Source organism: Apus apus, chromosome 13 (genome assembly GCF_020740795.1).
Source record: "Apus apus isolate bApuApu2 chromosome 13, bApuApu2.pri.cur, whole genome shotgun sequence".
In the NCBI taxonomy this organism is placed as follows: Eukaryota; Metazoa; Chordata; class Aves; order Apodiformes; family Apodidae; genus Apus; species Apus apus.
In genome coordinates this window covers 16,849,033-16,868,633 of record NC_067294.1, presented here as the reverse complement: position 1 = coordinate 16,868,633, position 19,601 = coordinate 16,849,033, and the positions used below count along the sequence as shown (strand labels likewise).

The window sequence follows — 19,601 nt, the reverse complement described above, 5'->3', positions numbered from 1 at the left end:
AAGCAGGCTTTTAGATTTACAGATTTAGTACAACCACTTCCCATAGTGTGGAACAATCCATCACAAAGCAGTTTAAGAACATTTATTGCATTGCCATCACAACCCTACTCCCATTTACTGCAATCAGATTTTAGATACATAGCCAATGGGCAATTCACTTCAGAATGTACCTGGTTTATTTTCAAAGATTAATCTGTGCAAACAACCCAAGCTGTGTCAGAGGTGCATAAGCAGTTTTGGTTTGTACCTATCAGCAGAACAAATAAAAAATGTTCTACAAGAATTACACTGCTTCTGAGAAATGGGACTGCCTACACCTCTGCTTTCTCTGGAAAACTTACCTACACAAAAAATGAGTCACAACCATGCTGCTGAACAAATTTTACACACAATTTAAGGTTAAGCACAAGCTATCCAAGTACAGAACATACACATAACAACCAGGATATAAAACCCCTTCCCAAATGGGGATTTCAGTGCAAGACGAACCACCATTGCCACTCAGTTTCTTGGAAAGAGCTGTAGTTCTGTGCCCAGTCATGACTTTGGTTCCTTGTTTAAATGGCCACGTTCAGCCCATCTGTGCAAACCACAAAGGCAGTGTGGTCTAGTGGTGAGCACAACAGGCACACCTCACTTCTCTTTCCTTACCCACACTTGCTCTGCTTCAAACTGGCAAGTGCAAGTCTTGGGAAGCAGGATTTCATCGAGGTACAAGAGCATTAACATAAACAAATGCTACCAGAACAAATTCTGCCAGGAGCAGAACACTTCAGCCAAGCAGACTTTCTGCCTACCAGGCAAGCTCAAATTTCCACAACACAGTGGGAGTGCAACACAAAGTATTCAGCAGAAAAAACATAAAAAATAAAAAGGACAGTACCCATTGCTGCCAACACAAGAGCAGCAAGGCTACCTTATTTTCTTAATTTGAAAAAGGAAAATAAGAAATAAGACACAGAAAAAAGAGCTGCCATCACTATACCTGTTGTCTTTTTGCTGCCATTATGTTCAGCTTGTCCACTTCTGGTTTGAGGGCTTTGTACTGGATGCCCAAATCCTGCTCTGTGCCAGCATTTCTTAGTTTCAAGATACCTTCTTCCACCTGAAATCACATATATTCACATATTTTTTTCCAAGTACTGCAGTCCACAGTCCAGAAAGCAATTCAGAATGTACCTCACATCAGAGAGAGAAAGCAATCTTCCTCTGCCCCCTTTCATTTCTTGGGGAGAGAGACTTCAAAGGCTGATAGCACTCAAGGCTTAGCTACTACTTCATAGTCACCAGATACCACAGACAGTGAAGTCCACGTTTGAAAGAGTATGAAGGAGTGCAGGGTCCTGGCAGAACTGCAGCAGTGGCCACTGAAGGGCACAAAGGGAATCTCAAAGACCTGCTGCCAAAACAGGCCCACTATAGAACCTCATCTCCTTTCCAATTCTGCACAAACCACCCACCTTCTTGCTTGTCAGAAGAAAAAGCTTCCTCAGATATTCCACATTTTACTTAGACTACTGAAACTACTCATGCCTTGTAGCTGCAAGGCAGTAGTGGTTCTAAGAACCCCAAATTATTTAAAACAGCTGGTTATCACCTGTGGTTGCAAACAATAGTGTGTTTAGTTTCAAAACTAGAAGTTCAGAATTAAGTGCAGCACGATGTCCAAAGCTACTGATAACGAGCATAAAAACAAGTGACAAACATCCATTGCACAAGTTTTGCTCAAAGGAAAAACCCCAGAAGCCTCCCTGCTGCAGAAGGGAGCCACCGACAGCGTGCACACCGGGCTCAGCACACGTGCATGAAAAAAAACCCACTTGACAGAGCACAACTGGTGTGCCAGGCACGGCAAAGTGAATCACAGCAAAGAGCTGTACTTACTACTTTGAGCTGAACAAGCAGCTTGTAGACATCTGCCATGTCAGCCAGGATCAGCAGGCGAGTAACAGCAGAGAGGAGGGCGCGCGCCGCTCGGACCATGTTCCCTCGTTTCACAGAGGAGCAAGGGTCGTCTGCAAACTCCCCCGAAGCGCTCTTCATCAGGTCACCTGCACGAGGAGAGATGGTCTGGCTTTCACATTGCACAGCACTTCCTCAGGGGCCCTAAGGATTCCTAGGCAAGCCACTCTAAGTCTTGAAAGCAAAAGGCGATTGCTTAAATATGGCCAGCAGATAAGACTGCGTGTAGCTACCTCTAGGTATGGTTACCACATGGTATCGCGGTAGAGGGGCTTGTGCAGGGAAGAAGGGCAGGAAAATAACACTTTGGTCCTTATTTCCAACTGTACAGGTGTTTTAACATGCCAAAATCCTCTGGAGAGGCTAACTCAGCTGCCTTTGCTATTACATGTGGGACTTGCAGTTATTTTACAAACTACAGTGTCCAGCTCTGGCGTCATCAAGAGTATTAGGACATGGAGCTCCTGAAGAGAGTCCAGAGGAGGCCACAAAGATGATCAGAGGCTGGAGCAGCTCTGCTCTGGAGCCAGGCTGGGGGAGTTGGGGTGTTCAGCCTGGAGAAGAGAAGGCTCCAGGGAGACCTTAGAGCACCTTCCAGTGCCTGAAGGGGCTCCAGGAAAGCTGGGGAGGGACTTGGGACAAGGGCAGGGAGGGAGAGGACAAGGGGGAATGGATGAAAACTGGAAGAGGGGAGATTGAGGTGAGACATGAGGAGGAAATTCTTTGCTATGAGGGTGGTGAGACCCTGGCCCAGGTTGCCCAGGGGAGCTGTGGCTGCCGCATCCCTGGCAGTGTTGAAGGGCAGGTTGGATGGGGCTTGGAGCAGCCTGGGCTGGTGGGAGGTGTCCCTGCCCATGGCAGGGAGGTTGAATCTAGATGATCTGTAAGGTCCCTTCCAACCCAAACCATTCTATGAGTCTATGACTGCAGTTACTTCACAAATTATAATGCTTTCAAAGCTTAAGCAAAAGCTTTGATTTGTGTGCATGAAGAAGTTAAGCAGCAAGCAGCAGAAAGTACTGTAAACACACAAGGCACCACCACAGCTCCTGGGACTGTAAACAACTCGGAGCAATGACCTGGCTGGATGTGCCCTGGTTTGCATTCAAAGCAAGGAGCTGCTTAGTACAACGCTTCAATGTTTCATAGCCTGTGGGTCTGCATCTGGTGCAGGAGGAAAGAATTTGGGTTTCAGATGGTAACAATGCCATTGGTTAACTATGAAAAGCAAAGGCCACTTTACACAGCTAGAGAAATTCCTCCAGAAGGCATTCAGAAAGCATAAAACTAATGTCTGCACATAGCCGGAGAAGTAAATTTTGGATTCCTCCCTCTGCTTTTTGGGGCAGCATTTTTATTCCAGTACCACAGCTCCTACACAGCAGTAAGTTTTGGAATCCACATTATTATTATTCTTGGATCTCTGCATTTCTGAAACATTTGGTGAACAGCTAGGATTTAGTTTAGAAAATGTGAGGTACTTAAGGCCAAAGATTTGCAGGCAGCTGGAGACAACCAGAAAGCAGGAGAACTGTTATAACTAACTGCTGTGTCAGAGGCTTCCCAAAGCTGTATGAAAGTGTCCATATGGTCAAATGCCAAAATAAAAATAGCACATCTCAGAGAAGAACCACCTCAAATAGTTCTTCACAAGTGAAAGCTGCCATTGACTCCCAACGACCCACTACCAAATGAGACTGGGTGAGATCTGCACTACAATCTCAAGCTGAAGCAATGGCACCATCCTGCCACCAGCTCCCCCAGCTCAGCAATCAGTGCAGCACATTGCCAGCACAGGAAGTGGTTCTATTTTAACTACTTACCGCTTTTTAAACTACTCCACAATTATTACCACTGGAGAGCCTGGGGTTAACCATCCACATATTGAACATTAAGCAATTAATACCTTGCCCTGAAGAGTTTCTAGCACCCCAGCACCCTACACCTTCAGAGCTAAAAACAACCCAACCAGCTGCCAGCCTGTCCAAGCACCTACATCAAGATACTCCATTTTGTTCACTTGCTCCCCACTGTGTAACACCCTTCCATCATCTTAAATAATATGACAAAGTGTGGCATGCAACATTTTAAGATAAAAAATATGCTACTTCAGTACCATGACATATGAAAAAAGCTTCTGTCCAAGTACAGACCAGCTCTAAATCTCAGTCTCAAGCTATCCCTTACCCAGCTCTGATGAACACCACTCATTATTTTACTAAGTGTTAAGAGCCTCAGATTTCCAGGAGGGTGAAATAGGATGCATTTCCAATGCTGAAAAACTAGAAGAGGCTAATAATAGTGAAATTAATGTCATCACCACAAGTATGAGATCTATTAACAATCTCAGATGTACGGATATATGCCAGAACCAAATGTCACTAGAAACATTTCCTCTCTTCTTCACTTACATGTAGAATTCCCACTTTTCCAACTCCTGAAAGAAAGAAATTTTGTTTTCATTTATTTCCTAGTAAAAACACCTTAGAGAGGTGGCCCCTCACTTAATCTGAACCTCAGAAATTGCTAACAAGGTTAAAAAAAAACAGTTATTCCCTACCCATCTCTTAAATTGCAGCTTTACAAGCCAGTAGTGAAATAAAATGCTATTCCTTTTTATTTTAAAAAGAGTCTTTAAGAGATTTAGAGATCTTCAAACAGCTTGTCAGTGTCAAATGATAACCAGCTTCCCAGAATTAAAGGAAGATTATAATTAAAGTTGTTGCATATATATGTATTTCTGAAAATTAAAGCTGGCTATCAAGGCTTCTTTTACAAAGTAGCTTGGGGTAGTTATTTCAGCTAGATTCCAAGGGTAAGAGAGAACCCTGCCCTGGTCTAAGAATGCAGTTCCTGCATTCTGTGTGCACACCAGCAGTTCAAACTAGATCCAGCATCATCTTCTCATTTTTTAATTTGAACCAGAGGTAACACAGCAAGTTTGAAAGCAGGATTTCAAGAGTTAAAATAAATACACTGCAGAAGAGTCAGACTATCAGATTCAGATTATACAGCTGGTACAAATTCTTATATGAGTAATCTGCTTTTCCAATATAACCTTAAATTTTCACTAGATATTACAAGGTAATAAAACAAGAGTCAAGAAAAGAAAAGGCAATGGTAGCCATACCATGATCTTGTCAATAAAGCACTAAGAATTCAATTAAATATAATTGAACAAAGCCCATTTCAGAAATAGTCAGATTTTAGTCCATCAAAAGAAAATTACCATTTTCTAGTCTCATTCCCACCATGCCCACAGGGTCTGACAGCACTTCAGACAGCACTATTAATCCTCCTCAGCAGCACAGTACAGGATGACCATGACAGAGGGCTTTATTTGTACAACTGCTGAAGGAGCAGGAAAGCAGCAGAGAAGGCAGGCAAGGCATGGCAAGGCAGACCCAGGATACACACAGGCAATGATGCTTTTTTTTCCCCAAGCTAGAAATTCATGTCCACACATCACCTTGTACCCTTCAGCAACTTCCAGTTCAAAGCCCCTCTCCAGGCTGCTTTGCCAGCAGTATCAGAAATACAGAGTGCCACCAGGCCATGACTCTACCTGCCCATATCACTCTGCTCACGGTTCCCTGGAGGTTGCCCATTCCCCACCAAACCAAGGCAAGCATGAAATCAACAGTTTCAGGACTCTGCCATTATGGACACTGAGGTCTTACCACTAATGCTCCCTTCAGTGTCCACCATGAAGATCACAACAGGCTGCCCTTGCTTTCTACTACACAAGACAAGGCCTTGTATCTCCTTCTGCCATATCAACATGAGAGCTGATATTTTTGTTGCCTAAGTTTTTATCAAATCTTTAATTGGGTCTTCAATTAAATCAGCACTGCCTACAACACTCCTACAGTTTGCCAGAAGCACTCTCAAAGCTCCCTCAGGTTATGGCTTTTCAAAGATCCTGAGTGCTTGGCTGGAAGATTACTTCTAATACAAGTGGTACACTCCTAAACCACTTTTACTGCAGGACAACAGAGAACTCTTTGCACCTTTCCAAGAAATTAAGTGGTCACAACAAAATTTTAAAAGTTGAGTTTTCCAAGAAGAATTCAGTGTTCAAGTTATTCTGCAACTAGCCTCCTCCCATTCCCTAGAAATTCTTAAGCCATGCATCTTGTGTGAAGTACAGCTGAAAAAACATTTCATCCTTTCATACTTTGCCACACTGGTCAGTTCTGGGGAAAGCTTCACTTAGAAACACAGGGCAGAAAGACACCCTGCTGAATCAGCAGGTTCACTCCCCTGCAACTGCAGCCATGAAACATGATCAAAGTCCACAGTATTCACCAGACCTTTCATCCATTCTCTTACCACAAGCCCTATGCACTTGCTTAAGCTTTTTAATTTTAAGCTTTATTTTTTGGTCTTTTATGTAAAATTAACATAGCAAGAAACATAAGACTGAAAGCTTAGCTAATACCCTGGGGATCCTCACACTAGCATTAGATACCTCGAGGCAGTGAACTATGGTCAGCAGTTCTCTAGGAAAACAGGAATAGACTGGTCAGCCAGACCCAAAAGAAATTTCCTTCTTGACCCCAGAGTTTGCAACCTGTCTCAGTGCCAAGCACCTGGATTAGAAAGGGATTCAGTTCCAAAGCACCTCCCAATAGCACCAGAAGAACTGACCATTTCAATGTCAGAGCTTCATAAGAAGGTAAAACCCTACAAAGAGCTTACAGCAGACAGAATAAGACTGGGCAAGAGCAATATTGCCCCTTGTGTCACCCAGCAAAACTTGAATGGCAGAAAGAAATGTAAAAAACAATGTAAGTGTGCTGACATCTGAGACCTTCACATCAGACGTTTTCCCAGTACTAAGTCTTCCCTATAACCACAGCAGGACCTATTCTGAACAACACTTTGATTGTCTCCACTATTCTGTTCAAGATTTCTTTCTGAAGAAACTTCACTACTTTGACAGAAGTCAGAAGTCCAAAGCTTTAAAGGACCAGGAATCTTACTTCAGGATATTTCATGAACTTGTTCAATATTTAAAGGAATTAGTAATTTATTCTTCTATTGCAAAAATCAGGACGTTGAAGATCCACTTACATTGATTTAGCATGTAGCCATATTATCATTCATTCTAAATAGCTCTTTCACTTCTTTGTTTTTACCCCCAAATTTTATGAACAGACATGCTCACTAAAATCATGTACCCTCTTAGTCTTCTTCTTGCTAGGCAATAAATAAATAAAATTAATTCTCTCTGATGAGACAAGTTATCTATTGTCCTAATCATCTTCATAACCTCTGCCTACATTCATTTATCTGTTTTTATTATGGTAACTAAACCGCTCCCTACTCTAAATAGAAGCATTATTAATTCTATTTTCCTGTCTTCTGCTGAAGATAAATTGTGTTATACATCTATAATCTGCTGCTGTCAGACAGATGCTGCCAGTTCACAATCACCCTACTGCTGATCAAGACACCAAGATTCTCCTCTCCACTTTTGCCCCCCTTTGAAAAAGTCAGATATAGACAAACACCTGAAAGCTTTGCTAAGCACACACCCTGCCTTGTAACAGACTTCCCTCCTTTCTCCAGTTCATCAGTTCAACTGGTCTGCCACAGCACTGGCATCACTTCTGGAGTACACAGATTGGATACACACACGCAGGTTGAGATTTTTTTATCTCCCTGCTGTTATCAGCACCACTGAGAGCTGCAATCCTCCCCGGGCACTGGCAGCAATAAGCCTCCCCTCTGCTGCATCTCATTTTTTGCTATTTGCTTCTAATTTCCTCAAAGGTTTGTTTGTTTTTTCAATTTCCTTACCACGAGCTGCTCTGCCAAACCTGACCCAACACTGGCATGGTAATGGGGCACAGATTTTTATCACTGGCTGTGCTGCCTCAGCACACAGTGGGCACCAGTGGTATTCAGGCAAATCATTCAAGTTTAATCACCGTCCCCCTCAGAGAAAAGCTCTCCTCCCTGTGCATCAGGTTTCCTGCAAACAGTAAAAAGGGAGGAAGAAATGAAATGGCATTAAGGTGGGAAGTTATTTCACTCTGGCACCTCTCAGCTACAAACTCCACCTCCTCTGTCAAACAGAGCAGGGAGGTTTTGGCATCAAGTCAACGTGCAGTCTCAAAATTGAGCAGGGGCCAAGGAACAAGTGAAAGGGTCATCCTGAAAGTTTTTATATCAATCTCTCCTTCCTAGCAGCTTCCTACTCTAACACACAACTACAAATTCAACTAACGGAACTTCTCAATGCCAAGGACTGAGTACAGCTCCCTCACTCATTAAGACCACTGAGAGTCATTTGAAGGTACTCACAGATGAGCTCTGCCTCTCAATTTGGAGCAGCAATCAACCAAGCCCCAAGAATTAAAGGCTTCATGACAATGGGCTCTGTTTTGCTGTTGTTTGTTGTTGTTAAATTAAGCCAACTCAATTAGCCCCTTATATTGCATCCTTCTTATGTTGATCTTTCTTTGGTCTGTCAACCAGGCTCACCCAGAACTTAAAACCGTTTTCAACCAATATTTCATCACTGTGCTACTTCAGCTACAAACAAGTAATTAATGCTAATGAGTTTTCCTTTTTTTGCAGCAGCAGCCGCCACCATTAATACCAGTTGACTGAGTTTCACTGAAGCATAGAAAAGGCTCATGACTGGAAGAATGAGAAATGATTTATGAGCAGCAGTATTTACTAGTGCATATTTTAGAGTAAGCCAGTTCCACAGGCTTTCCTTGTAGGTCTTCTCCAAGAGAGTAAAAAAGAAAACGGTAAAAATCAACACTAGATGTGGGGGAGGAAGCCTGGAATATTTAATCAAGGTCCTTGTATTCCACTTGTTCCTGTTTACATTTTGCATATTCAAGACACCCAGCTCTGCCAAGTCAACACTCGGCTCTTCCTCCCACAATGGTGTGTTGTATAAATTCAAATATTGAAAAAGTTATTGTCGTATTTGAGATGTAGTTCCATAATGTTTATAGGCAAAGGGTGGAATTTATTTGTTAGCCTAAACTGAATTTTAAATGCTCTTAAAGAATCAGCCCTTCTTCTCTTCCCAATCTCTACTTGGGACATACAACTTCCAGATCTGCCCAGTTGATGTTACTCGTTGAGGAAGCCAGCAAAAAAAGAATCTACATCAGTGGAGAGGGGCAGAGTCATTAGAAATAACAGCAAAAGGGAACAGGAAACAGTTTCACTTACTCTGAAAAATCAGTTTTACAAGCACTCAGATCCACAGCTCTTACCTTGCTTACGAACATCTTCCACAGCTGCTATCAGCTCCTCTTTCAGGTACTGGCTCTCTTTTGCAATTTTGTCTCCTTTATCCAGGAAATTCTCTGTTGCTTGTTCCACTGAAGCAGCCAGAACATGGGCCTTTTTGGAACGCCCTCGCTTCTTGTTAGAGGGACCCTTGTTGCTAGTGTTAACCAGTGTTGTTACCTGAAGGCGTAGGATGAAGGGGAAGAAACAAAATCCATGAAACACATTAGAAGTTCATCCATTTGAGAGCAAGGCCACGTGTATTTTTTCTAGACAGCAGATCACTAAGACCTGCACTACTGCCAGCTCCAAAGGTTAAACTCACAAACAAGTGTCTCTCACGTCTCTTTAAACATTACCATGCTTCTTGATTCCTTAGATGAGCACTATAAATTCAGCTAAACTGTTTATAGAGATTTTTTTCTTAGCAGCAGCAGACCTGAAAATTTGATTTTAAGAATCGACATCTATTTGTACTTTTGATAAAGTGCAATCTCAGTAACAGGCCAGAGCTACTTGGCACCACTTCAAAAGAACCCACGTTGGAGATAATTAGGTTGGGATAGCTCCCCAAGCATAAAAGGCCCCAAAACAAAGTTGAAGCCATTATCTACAGAAATCTAGCAAGTCCAAATACCTTTTCAGTCCCAAGCAATACTACAGCCAGTGGACTACATGCAGAGCAAAGGACTTCCAGAGCTCATTATTTTGCTAAAACAACCAAAAGTGCACTCCCACAGTCCTCCTGAAATCAACAAGTATTTCCAAGTTTTATGTTTGAGACTGAAACCCTGCTAGGAGGTGGCCACCAGCTGCCAGATGACCACCAAGTACTGTTAGCTCAGGATCAGAATCCATCAAACACAGATGACACAAAAACCCCACAAGCTCTTCCATCTGCAGTTTTTTTCCCTCTCCTTTTTGTGAAGCCTAGGAGAAGGTAAGCCAAGCTACTTCAGAGGGACATTAAATTACAACACTAAAAATATTACTGCTCTGGAAAGCCCAAGGACTTCTGACATAAAGGTCCTCAGAGCTGAATTCATCTTCTCAGTGTGTTGACTCAGAGAAGGAAAGGCATCAGCTGGGAATATTGCTGTTGGTTAATGGGGAGCATTTTTATTGGGAAGTCTCAGCTCACCGTGTACTGCAAATAAACAACAAGTTGCAACAAGGCAACTTACTCTACATTCTTCCCTGTATTTTGCCAGCCACAATATTCACAAAATTTGAGATAGCCAGTACAGCCTATTGTGCTACTTGAGAAGTAAGTTACAGACACTGAACTTGGACCAAAAGGTCCCATAAACAAGTTTGATCGGTTAAGTTTGCCAAATTAGGACAGTTTCTCTTGAGGAAAGACCCCATCGGTAGAAACACCAGCTAAAATTCTATATAGTAGATCATCCAACTGCCCATCTCAGTATCTGGAATGTATCTGTATCTGGCAGGTACAGACAGCAGCTTGGCAATTAAAGGGATGCTAATACTGGAAACAGAACTTGATTGTTGCAGTTTGTGTTTAGCAGGAGTTGTGTCCAGTTCACACTGTACTTATAATAATTTCATATTTCAAGGAAACAACGCTACAGAAAATAAGTTAACTGTCTTCAGGGCACATTCTCTTCCAGACCTCCTAGAAAGTCTCTTCCCAAAATCTTCAAGATGCCCAGTCTGCAGAGCTTATGTTTACAAGACTCACTCTAGCTTTCCTACAATCTTCAGTGCGTTTCACAGGGCAATACACACCATGCAGAAATAGGCTTTTATTCACAAATCTAGCACAAAGCATAGGCAGAAATTAGAAGAAAGCATGGATATCTTGCAAAAGATCTACTAAAACAGTGAGAAATGTCATTAAAGCATATTTCTTGTGTGGAATTCAGTCAGGAGGGATCAGTAATTATTTACAACACAAGGCAGATCTAGAGGGTTTGCAAACAACCCTCATCACACACTTCACTATGTCCCTGGAACTTCCTTCCACAGGGAACTCTAAACCCAGGTAATCTCAAAGAAAACGTTTGAGACCCTACTTCTGGCAAGCACTAATCACTTAACTGCAAGGGACTTTTGTTGCTCCCAAACACCAGTTTCTAAATGATACATAGCACAGCTTTTTAAAAACTCAACAAATAAGCAGCATACATCCCCAAATACAGGTGAGAAACAGCACAGCAGCAATGGAACATCAGTCCCTAACAGGCATTTCTGCACTTGTAATTGAAATTCTGTGTCTCATCAGGTGCTGAAGCAGCACAGTCTTTCCAGACTCGTGTCCAGTAACTGTTACAATAAAGCTGAACAAAGAAATTACTTGTATACTTTCATCCATCTTTAGTTTTATAGTGGTTTTACTCCAGGAATTTAAGCTTTGAAAGTTACTTAATTGAAATAATACATTAAAACAGGTAATTGTCTGGTCTTTTGTTCCCTTTTTTTTCCCTACCTGTGTCACAAGAGGCTCCAGTAGTCTTTCGACTGCCAGTGTTCTTATCTCCAAGCTTTTGGGGTCCCATTTGAAGTTAACGTTGCCTGCAGTAACAGCAGTCATTTCTAGAAGAAGAAACAAAGCTATATTAATACTTTATTTTCTTTTTTCCATTAATTATGTTGGAATATATTTTTAAAATAAATTTAAACAGAGGTTATTAAACATGCAACACAGAGATTCGATGTGAGTTAGGGTTATACTGTCTCTGGAAACATCTGTTTTGGTTCAGCTGGTGGTAGTTAAAAAAAGTACCCGTTATGACAATATACAGACATTACCTGTATGTTTTGGTTGAAAAAATCAAAACAAATAACCAACCACACCAAAATCTACCCAAACACCTCAATATTTTATTAGAGGAATTACAAGCCAGGCAATGTTTGTTCCACTGATCAGTGGTCCCCAGCAATGAAGAAGGACCTCACAGGGGATGGGGTCACTTCACCCCTGAAGCTGCAGGCTGAGCAAATAACCCCTTCCTGATTTCTGGTGTCCTGAGCTCCCACACTGGCTCCGAGACACAGCCCAAGGGCCTGGGGGAGCAGAAGGGAACACCTTGACTTCAACAGCACCAAAAAGCTGCCAGCTTTGTCAACTCCACCACAAGTCACTACCCCAAATGCTTTGTCAAACCATGAGCCAGGTTTTAACTCCAACTCATTCAACCTACTCGTTCATTCAATTCACCTTTTGGAAGCACAAAGGTAAAATAGTGAATGTAAGTCTTCTAAAGCCAGAAAATCCAGTTGGTGCAGATTTAACAGCTTATGTCTCTTACGCTTCCCCTTAACATTTACATAGGAGGGAAAAGGAGCTTTGCATTAAGAGATTTGTTAAAAGCTGTCACTGAGTCTTTCCTCCCCAGTTTTATACTGACATCCCAATGGAACAGCAAATATGATTTATGAGAAAAGTCTACTGAAACTACTAGAATAGCTCAGCTTTTGAGACCACTTGTACAAAAGAAAACAACAAAAAAAAAAAACCCAAAGCAAACTACAAGAGATCACTAGTTTAACACTTGGATGCTGCACAACAAAGGAATAACCAGAATCATCACTTCAGAAAAAAAATCAAGTCTTTACACTTCCATAAAACCACTTCATACCACTTCAGACTTAAGAGACTACAGCTCTTCCTGCTGTGGGTTGCCCTCAAAATTCAAGATTAGTATAATCTCCCATTTATCACTTTTTAAAAGATGTAAAGTCAGGACGAGAAATACATTTCCAAACTCTCCTTCTACCTCTTTTCATAAGCACCTACTACTGAAGTTGTTTTAAAAGCTTATTAGCCAATATTTTAATCTTACTGTGGACAGGGCACTGTGTGCACAGTATCTCAGCAGACAGATTGCCCTGACAGCACCAGATGTCCCTGAGCTGCCAGTCGAGCACAATGTCCCATTATTTTTAAGAAGCAGGAGGTGAGGTACTAATTTTGGTAACTAACGATGTTTACAAGACATACCAACAACTAACCATTTTATACTGCCACTGACAGTAAAACACGCAGACGTGGCTGCTTGCTTCCCATTGAAGAATAAAATCTCCTGGGCACTCAGCCTGAGAGGGCATGTGGCAGTCAGGGCTGTGCATTGCCTGGCCTCAGCCCACAGCACCTTCCTGACAGGCTGCTCCCCAAACATCACACCTCAGCTTCCTCACACCCGGACACGATACAATAGATTAACTACTCACTATACTCCTGAAAACACATCATTGCTTTGAAAAGCCTACATGCTGTCATACCCTGAAGTACAACTCTGCAAGGTGCAACGCAGGAATATGTACCTACCCTGCATTTAGCTTCCCACTTACACCCACACTCCAAGTGCCCACACTGCTGGAGAGGAAGGAAACTTTAAAAGCTTAAAAAACCAAAAATGAATAGGGAGAGGCTGATGCGTGCTAGTGTATCATCACCTTTCTGATGGTTTTAAATCAAAAAACTTCAAGGTGCAGCTGAAGGGTCCCAGCTCCTGGAGCAGGAGACATGCCAGGGAGCTGCTCCAGAGTCCTACCATAAGCTGACAGCAGGAGCACCTCCTCTTCCTCGCCTGACCTCTGACACTTCTCTCTGAGCCCTGTGAATTCACTAACTAGCACCTTCTCTCCCAACCACCCTCTATTTTTTTGTTCTTTGCTGGTTCAGCTTTCCACTGGCTTGTGCCACAGCCCAAACACTGGCACAGGGCAAGCTGTGCAATGCCCCTCAACCCCCGGTGACATCTTATTCTCAACAAGGAATTTGACTGCTTTATTCCCTCCTGATTAGCTCAGCATGAATGCTTCCTACATAAAAAGCCAAGAAAAATATGCTGAAAGCCTTTATGGTTTCTGAGAAACATATCCAGAGCCCTGGAAAGCCCATTAGGTTTCTAGGTAAAAGCTGTTTCTATATACTTAATGCCGTTATGCCTCTCACAGAAACAAAGTGCAAGATGAGGTAACCATGAGAAGATACATTAATTGTACTGGTAGGAAAATAAAGGCAATTCATCTGAAAACACGTTAGTATGATAGCTCACAAATTGGCCAAAAGTAATGGTCTATAAAACCACTTAGTATGAACTTCAATTGAAATTTATCTACAAAGCATAAGCTGATATCAAATACACAGTTTGGCAGCAATGACTTGGATATCTTTTGTACATTGTAGCAAATATGTTTCTTCAATTAAACATTTGTGAATACAGGAACAGGCTATAGCTTACAAATGCTTGTGTGAGTGGGGGGCTAGGGGATCAAAGGACAACTGCCAGGGCCATGTGAAGGCAGGGCTGCACTTCTGCCAGGAGAAAGCTCTAATTCTCCGGAACCTGTCTTGTGACTGCTCAAGGTTTTGCTTCATTAAATTCAAACATGGTAAGGGTAGTAAACCAAGTCAGAGGACTTTGTAGGAGAGTACTTAATTGTTGGTTTTTGGAGAGCATACAAGAATTCCCATGATGTCTGCAATAACTGTAACACCTCAAAGATAAAGGACAGCCTCTGCAAGATGAACCCAACTGCAGGCCAGAGTAGCACTGGCTTCAGAGAGCTGGGACGAGCCAGCTGATACAGAAACAGGCTCTCCAGGCCACAGGACACAGAGCAGCACTCCGAGCAGGAGTCTGAAGGACAAAGCAGCACAGACTACACAGCAGAAGAGAGCAAACGATGCTGAGTCTGAAGTGCTAAAATCTATAGAAAGACACCATCGCACAAGAAGCTGTGGTTGCCCAGTCTGTGGTTTCATAAGCAGCAGGAAAGCTGCTTAAAAACCAATGTTCATCCTCCCACACCCCTCGAGGAACTCATGCCCATCTTCACATCACACCCCCTCTGTACTGGCACAGCTTTCCCCACGGCTGAGTGATTAACCAGATGGGGAAGAACTGATTTGGCTGGAGGGAAAGAAATTTGTATATGCAGGGTGGGCCGAGATCCCCATCTGGCTCCCCGTGCCACCACAGATACCACAGCCAGTGGAACCGGTGAGAGGAGATGGTTATGTCAGCTGGCACTGCTGGCAAAGCCCTTCAAGTGGAAACACGGGGCAAAGTTGGATGTCACAGCCGAGCTGAACCATGTGCCACTGGAAACAGAGCATCAAGCAGAGCTGCTGCAGAGCAGGAGCACCCTCCCAGCACATCTAATGCTCACACACGTGAAGCCCCATCCTTAAACCCTGCTCACAGCCCAGCATGCTAACTGCAAACCCTTCAGGTTATTACACTGGTCATGATGGTGCTCATTATTCTCATAGACAGTGCAAGAGCAAAGCAATGATGTCTTACTGGGGTTTAGTGTACTTGCAAGGATATGAGGGTGGGGAAAGAACAGGAGTTTCAAAGAAGCTACTTCCAGATTTCCCTGTTGCCTCCAGAAACCTCTACACTTCCAGCCAAGAGGCAGCTCTGCAAGCGGAGCCATCCCAGGCCATCTTGTCCCTTTCTTCCCTCAAGAATCAAGATCTCTCAATGGCTATAGCTTAAGAAAAGGCTCCCTTTACTCTACTGTAAGCAAACCCTGCCACAGTTCTCCACTTCTTTCCCTGCCTCAATGGGGCACCCACACTGGCACACACCTGATGCACTGAGCCACTTCAAGGAGCTAAAATGGTCTCAGAGTAAGCTAGTAGCTATAAAAATTACCCTAACTTAATGTCCCAAAGGAGGAGGTGGGACTGCACAGCAAAGAGGACTAGACTGCAGCAGCAACTAAATGAATGAGCTCAGCCCAATGTGCAGCCCAGGGCAGGTCCCAGCCCAGCTGGGGAGAGCTGAGGGCACAGCCCTGAGCAGAAGGAAGCATTAAACTGCTGAGGCTGCACTTGCACACCACAGTGCATGAGCTGGCCTGCCATGAATGCACAGAGGGTGATGTGTGTAAAGTGCTCTTTCCAAAAGCCACAACTAAAGGCCGTGGTATTTTCAAAAACTGGTAATTCAAGGTTTTTTAAGAATAACTTCAGGTACCTACTTCCAGAATTTTGGCATGCAGATAATTTCTAGACTTGGGCAAGCGTAGGAATGCAGCTCTGCAGCTCCCTTACAGAAGTGCCCTGAAGGCATCCCAGGCTTTTTGAAAAGCCCACAAAAAAGCACTATTTAACAGAGAGCTCTGCACTCCAACAGAGTCACGGAAGGGCTCAGGGCCCATGGTCCTGTTTTTCCAGGTTGCACCCCCATGCTCACCCAAGGGTGCTGCTGGCTGTATCTCAGATATCTCAGGCTACTCAGTTTGTTCATTCAACCTGCTCTATAGAAGGAGATCCTGCAGTCTCCCAACCTCTGGACCAGAGCAAATCTCTTTTGGTTACACAGCAGAAGATCTAACCACTCATCTCTGTGCTCCAACGGGAGTCCTACCACCTTATGCTACCTCTTTTACATTTCATCTTCCACCAGTCGTCAAATTTTAACTATCCTGACAAGCTACTTTCTAAAAGCTTTTAACTTCACTCAACAGGTTTTATTTTCTGTTAGGGAAGATGATATTCAAACAGTGGTCTCACCAGCATGGTGGGAGTCTTACCCAGGCCAAGCACATTAGACCACATGCTGAATACAAGCATTATGCCAAAAAACCTAACAATAGACCACAAGACAAAGACATAGGAGAACATTCCCCATTTTAACACCCTTTCTGCTACCCACCTAGGTGCTCCCCATTTTGTGCAGCTCACTGAGCCCAAGCACAGTAATATGTACTTGACTGCCTTATTTTGCACCTTATTTATTTCTCTCATTTTTATTTAAGTAGTCATAGTCATTTTGAATGATAGCCCTGTCCTCTACCATGCTTGCAGACTATCTTTGGAACTTCTTGGGATTTACGACACAACCACCCAGCTTCCTCTGCCAGCTAGAAAATGAACCAGCTAGCCTGCTTCCAAGGGAATCCTTTTGACTTTGTTTGATTTGTTACCTAAGTACCCAACCGATCTGATAACCAGCAGCCCTGCTGAAGGTGGAGAACAAGACAGAGCAGATTAAGATCTGTGGGAGTTTGGTATTTAATATATGCCATTAACAGAAATCTTCCAAACATTTTTGGTCTGAAGAAGGTCAAGGCACATTTCATGTTAAACCCAGCTCACATGCGTGGGTTTCATCAGGTCCTGCTGACAGTTCACAACTGGTTTTCATATAACTAAGAATATTCAGGAAAAGCATGTTTCATTCTTTACTTTTTCCTTCATAGCTTTCAAATGAATTTGCCCGCCCTGTTCCACAATTAAAGCACTACTCCTCTCAGGACTGAATAGCTGATAGTCAAGGATGTTTAGTATGTGTGATGCTTTTCAAGGATTTAAGTGGGTTTGATTTAAGCTGATTCTAACATCAAGTATACATAACTAAAAACAGGTATTAATTATATTCTAATACAGCCTTCTACATTAAATTTCATCTGTTCAGCTACCAAATTTCCTCCACCGTAAATACAAGGAAGGTACTACCTCCTTACAAATCCTTATTATTAGAATTTCAGAATCAAAAATACTAATGCAAATTCAGATGTTGCACAGACTATATTCTTTTATTATCAAAGCATTTCTGCCATTCGAGCATATACAACTCTGCCACACATCTTTTCATAGACTGGAATAACCAGCCAAATAAAAATAAATCCCAGTCCAGGTAAGCCTGTACCACTTCAGATAAGCCTGCACCACTTCAGATCCAGCTCTCATAATCTGTTTTCATATGTTTTTGTCTCTGCTGCTTTTGTAGAGAAGCTCTATAGTAAGGCATCTGAAACAGCTCACCAGAGGCCTTGCACAGCCTCTGTGCAACAGAGTAACAGCCAAATGTTTCTCTACTTTTCCATTTATTTAGCAAATCTTTAGACCTTGCTACTGACTCAATAGATGCAACCTAATCTGGTGTCCCTAAAAATACTCAGTTTATAACTGTTTTCTGTTCTATATGGGTGTTACCTCCTGCCTGCTGCCTTGTTGCCAAAGCCAGTCAGTCACCTTTGCCCCTCTGGAAGCACAGCCCAACCTACACCACGCACTATCACATGAGAGCAGGCATGGAACATACCACCAGGTTCAGATGCAACACACTTTGCAAAGCAGTATGTGCTAAATCCTCATAGCTTCCCAGCTGCTGTAGCACTGTGAATTCAAGTAACTTACCTTCACTCCAAACTAATAAGAATACACTCTCTAACAACAGGTTTTCACACCTTCATTTTGGTCTAGCTGTTACTAAGAGGATGGAAGGCACTCTGCACAAGCAGCTTCCCAGTTGTGCTCCTGCATTGATTCCACAACTATGGATAAGACATTTTTGGAGACACCAGGGGTAACAAGAACCACCTGCCTTCAGTTATGGCAGCATCACATTCCAAGCATTTCATTTTTGACAGGATTGTTTTGCCTGAAAGGAGCTAGAAAGGAGGTGCATGGCAAGTCAAATCACAGCAAGCATGGGCCATTAGTGGCTTGTAAGTCACACTAAGGCTCCAGTTCATGGATCACATCCTAAAAGGATGCAAGAACCAAAACTTATCACCATTTAGCTGTCCAGATGGATATCCCAGTATGTCCTAATAACAGTCCAATTTATTTTTGCACAGTTTTCAGAACTCAAACAGGACTCAAAGAAATCTGATGGGGTATCAAGACACTGCTTTAGAAGACACCCATGCTTTTTCTAAAAACAAAACCAAAACGGAACAACAAAAAAAATCCCACCACAAAACCAAAAAAAAAAACAGCTTGATCTCATGTATAACTAATATTAACATTCTAGCTTTTGAGAATTTGGGAAATGGAAAGGATGTGTCATGAGCAGTGAGCTATTACTATTAATAATAAATCCACCTGTTCTGCCTCCACCATAAAGTTGGTGCCTTTCACATTGAATATCAGCAATACTAACACCATGAAAGATAACTTCCAAAATCAGAACAAATAATCACTAGATCTTTATCTGCTGCATTTTAGCTGTCAGGCATCAGATTGCCACAATCTGACTACGCAGAAGGGCAACACAATTGCATTTTAAGCTAAAAGCAACAACTGGCAACTGAGTTATCCCTGCAGCAATGACAAGGTGAATTCCCAAGCCCCAGTCCTCCCAGCCACGTCTTCCATTCAAGCCTACTCAGACAGCACTTTCAAACTAGGCCAGGGGACATAGTCTGGAGAGTGTGACAGCAGAGCCTAGGTGAGACCTGTACATCTGCTGGACCACTTTGGGTCAACTAATGAGAGCCCTTCCAACCTCACAGTCTCTTCCCACCCTTGAGGCAGAAAATCATGTCAAGCTTCCCTAAAATCATTAAGTAAGAATGGAAGAACAGCTTGTTGCTGCTCTCAGAACCGCAGTATGCATTTCAGACCCTAGAGACACACAGTCAGTGAAGATATAATAACTAGGCTG

General features: G+C 42.8%; 1 protein-coding gene across 2 annotated transcripts in view; it reads right to left on the bottom strand.

Annotated features, from left to right (window-relative positions):
* CTNNA1 (catenin alpha 1) overlaps positions 1–19,601 on the bottom strand; it is a 119,736-nt gene that overhangs the window by 91,652 nt on the left and 8,483 nt on the right. For both annotated transcript variants that reach the window (XM_051630778.1, XM_051630777.1), the window contains exons 2-5: positions 11,675–11,781; positions 9,210–9,405; positions 1,885–2,051; positions 986–1,105 (exon numbers count right to left, since the gene is read on the bottom strand). In XM_051630778.1, coding sequence (XP_051486738.1) covers positions 986–1,105; positions 1,885–2,051; positions 9,210–9,405; positions 11,675–11,779 — 588 coding nt within the window. In that variant the 5' untranslated portion in view covers positions 11,780–11,781. The remainder of the gene's footprint in view (positions 1–985; positions 1,106–1,884; positions 2,052–9,209; positions 9,406–11,674; positions 11,782–19,601) is intronic.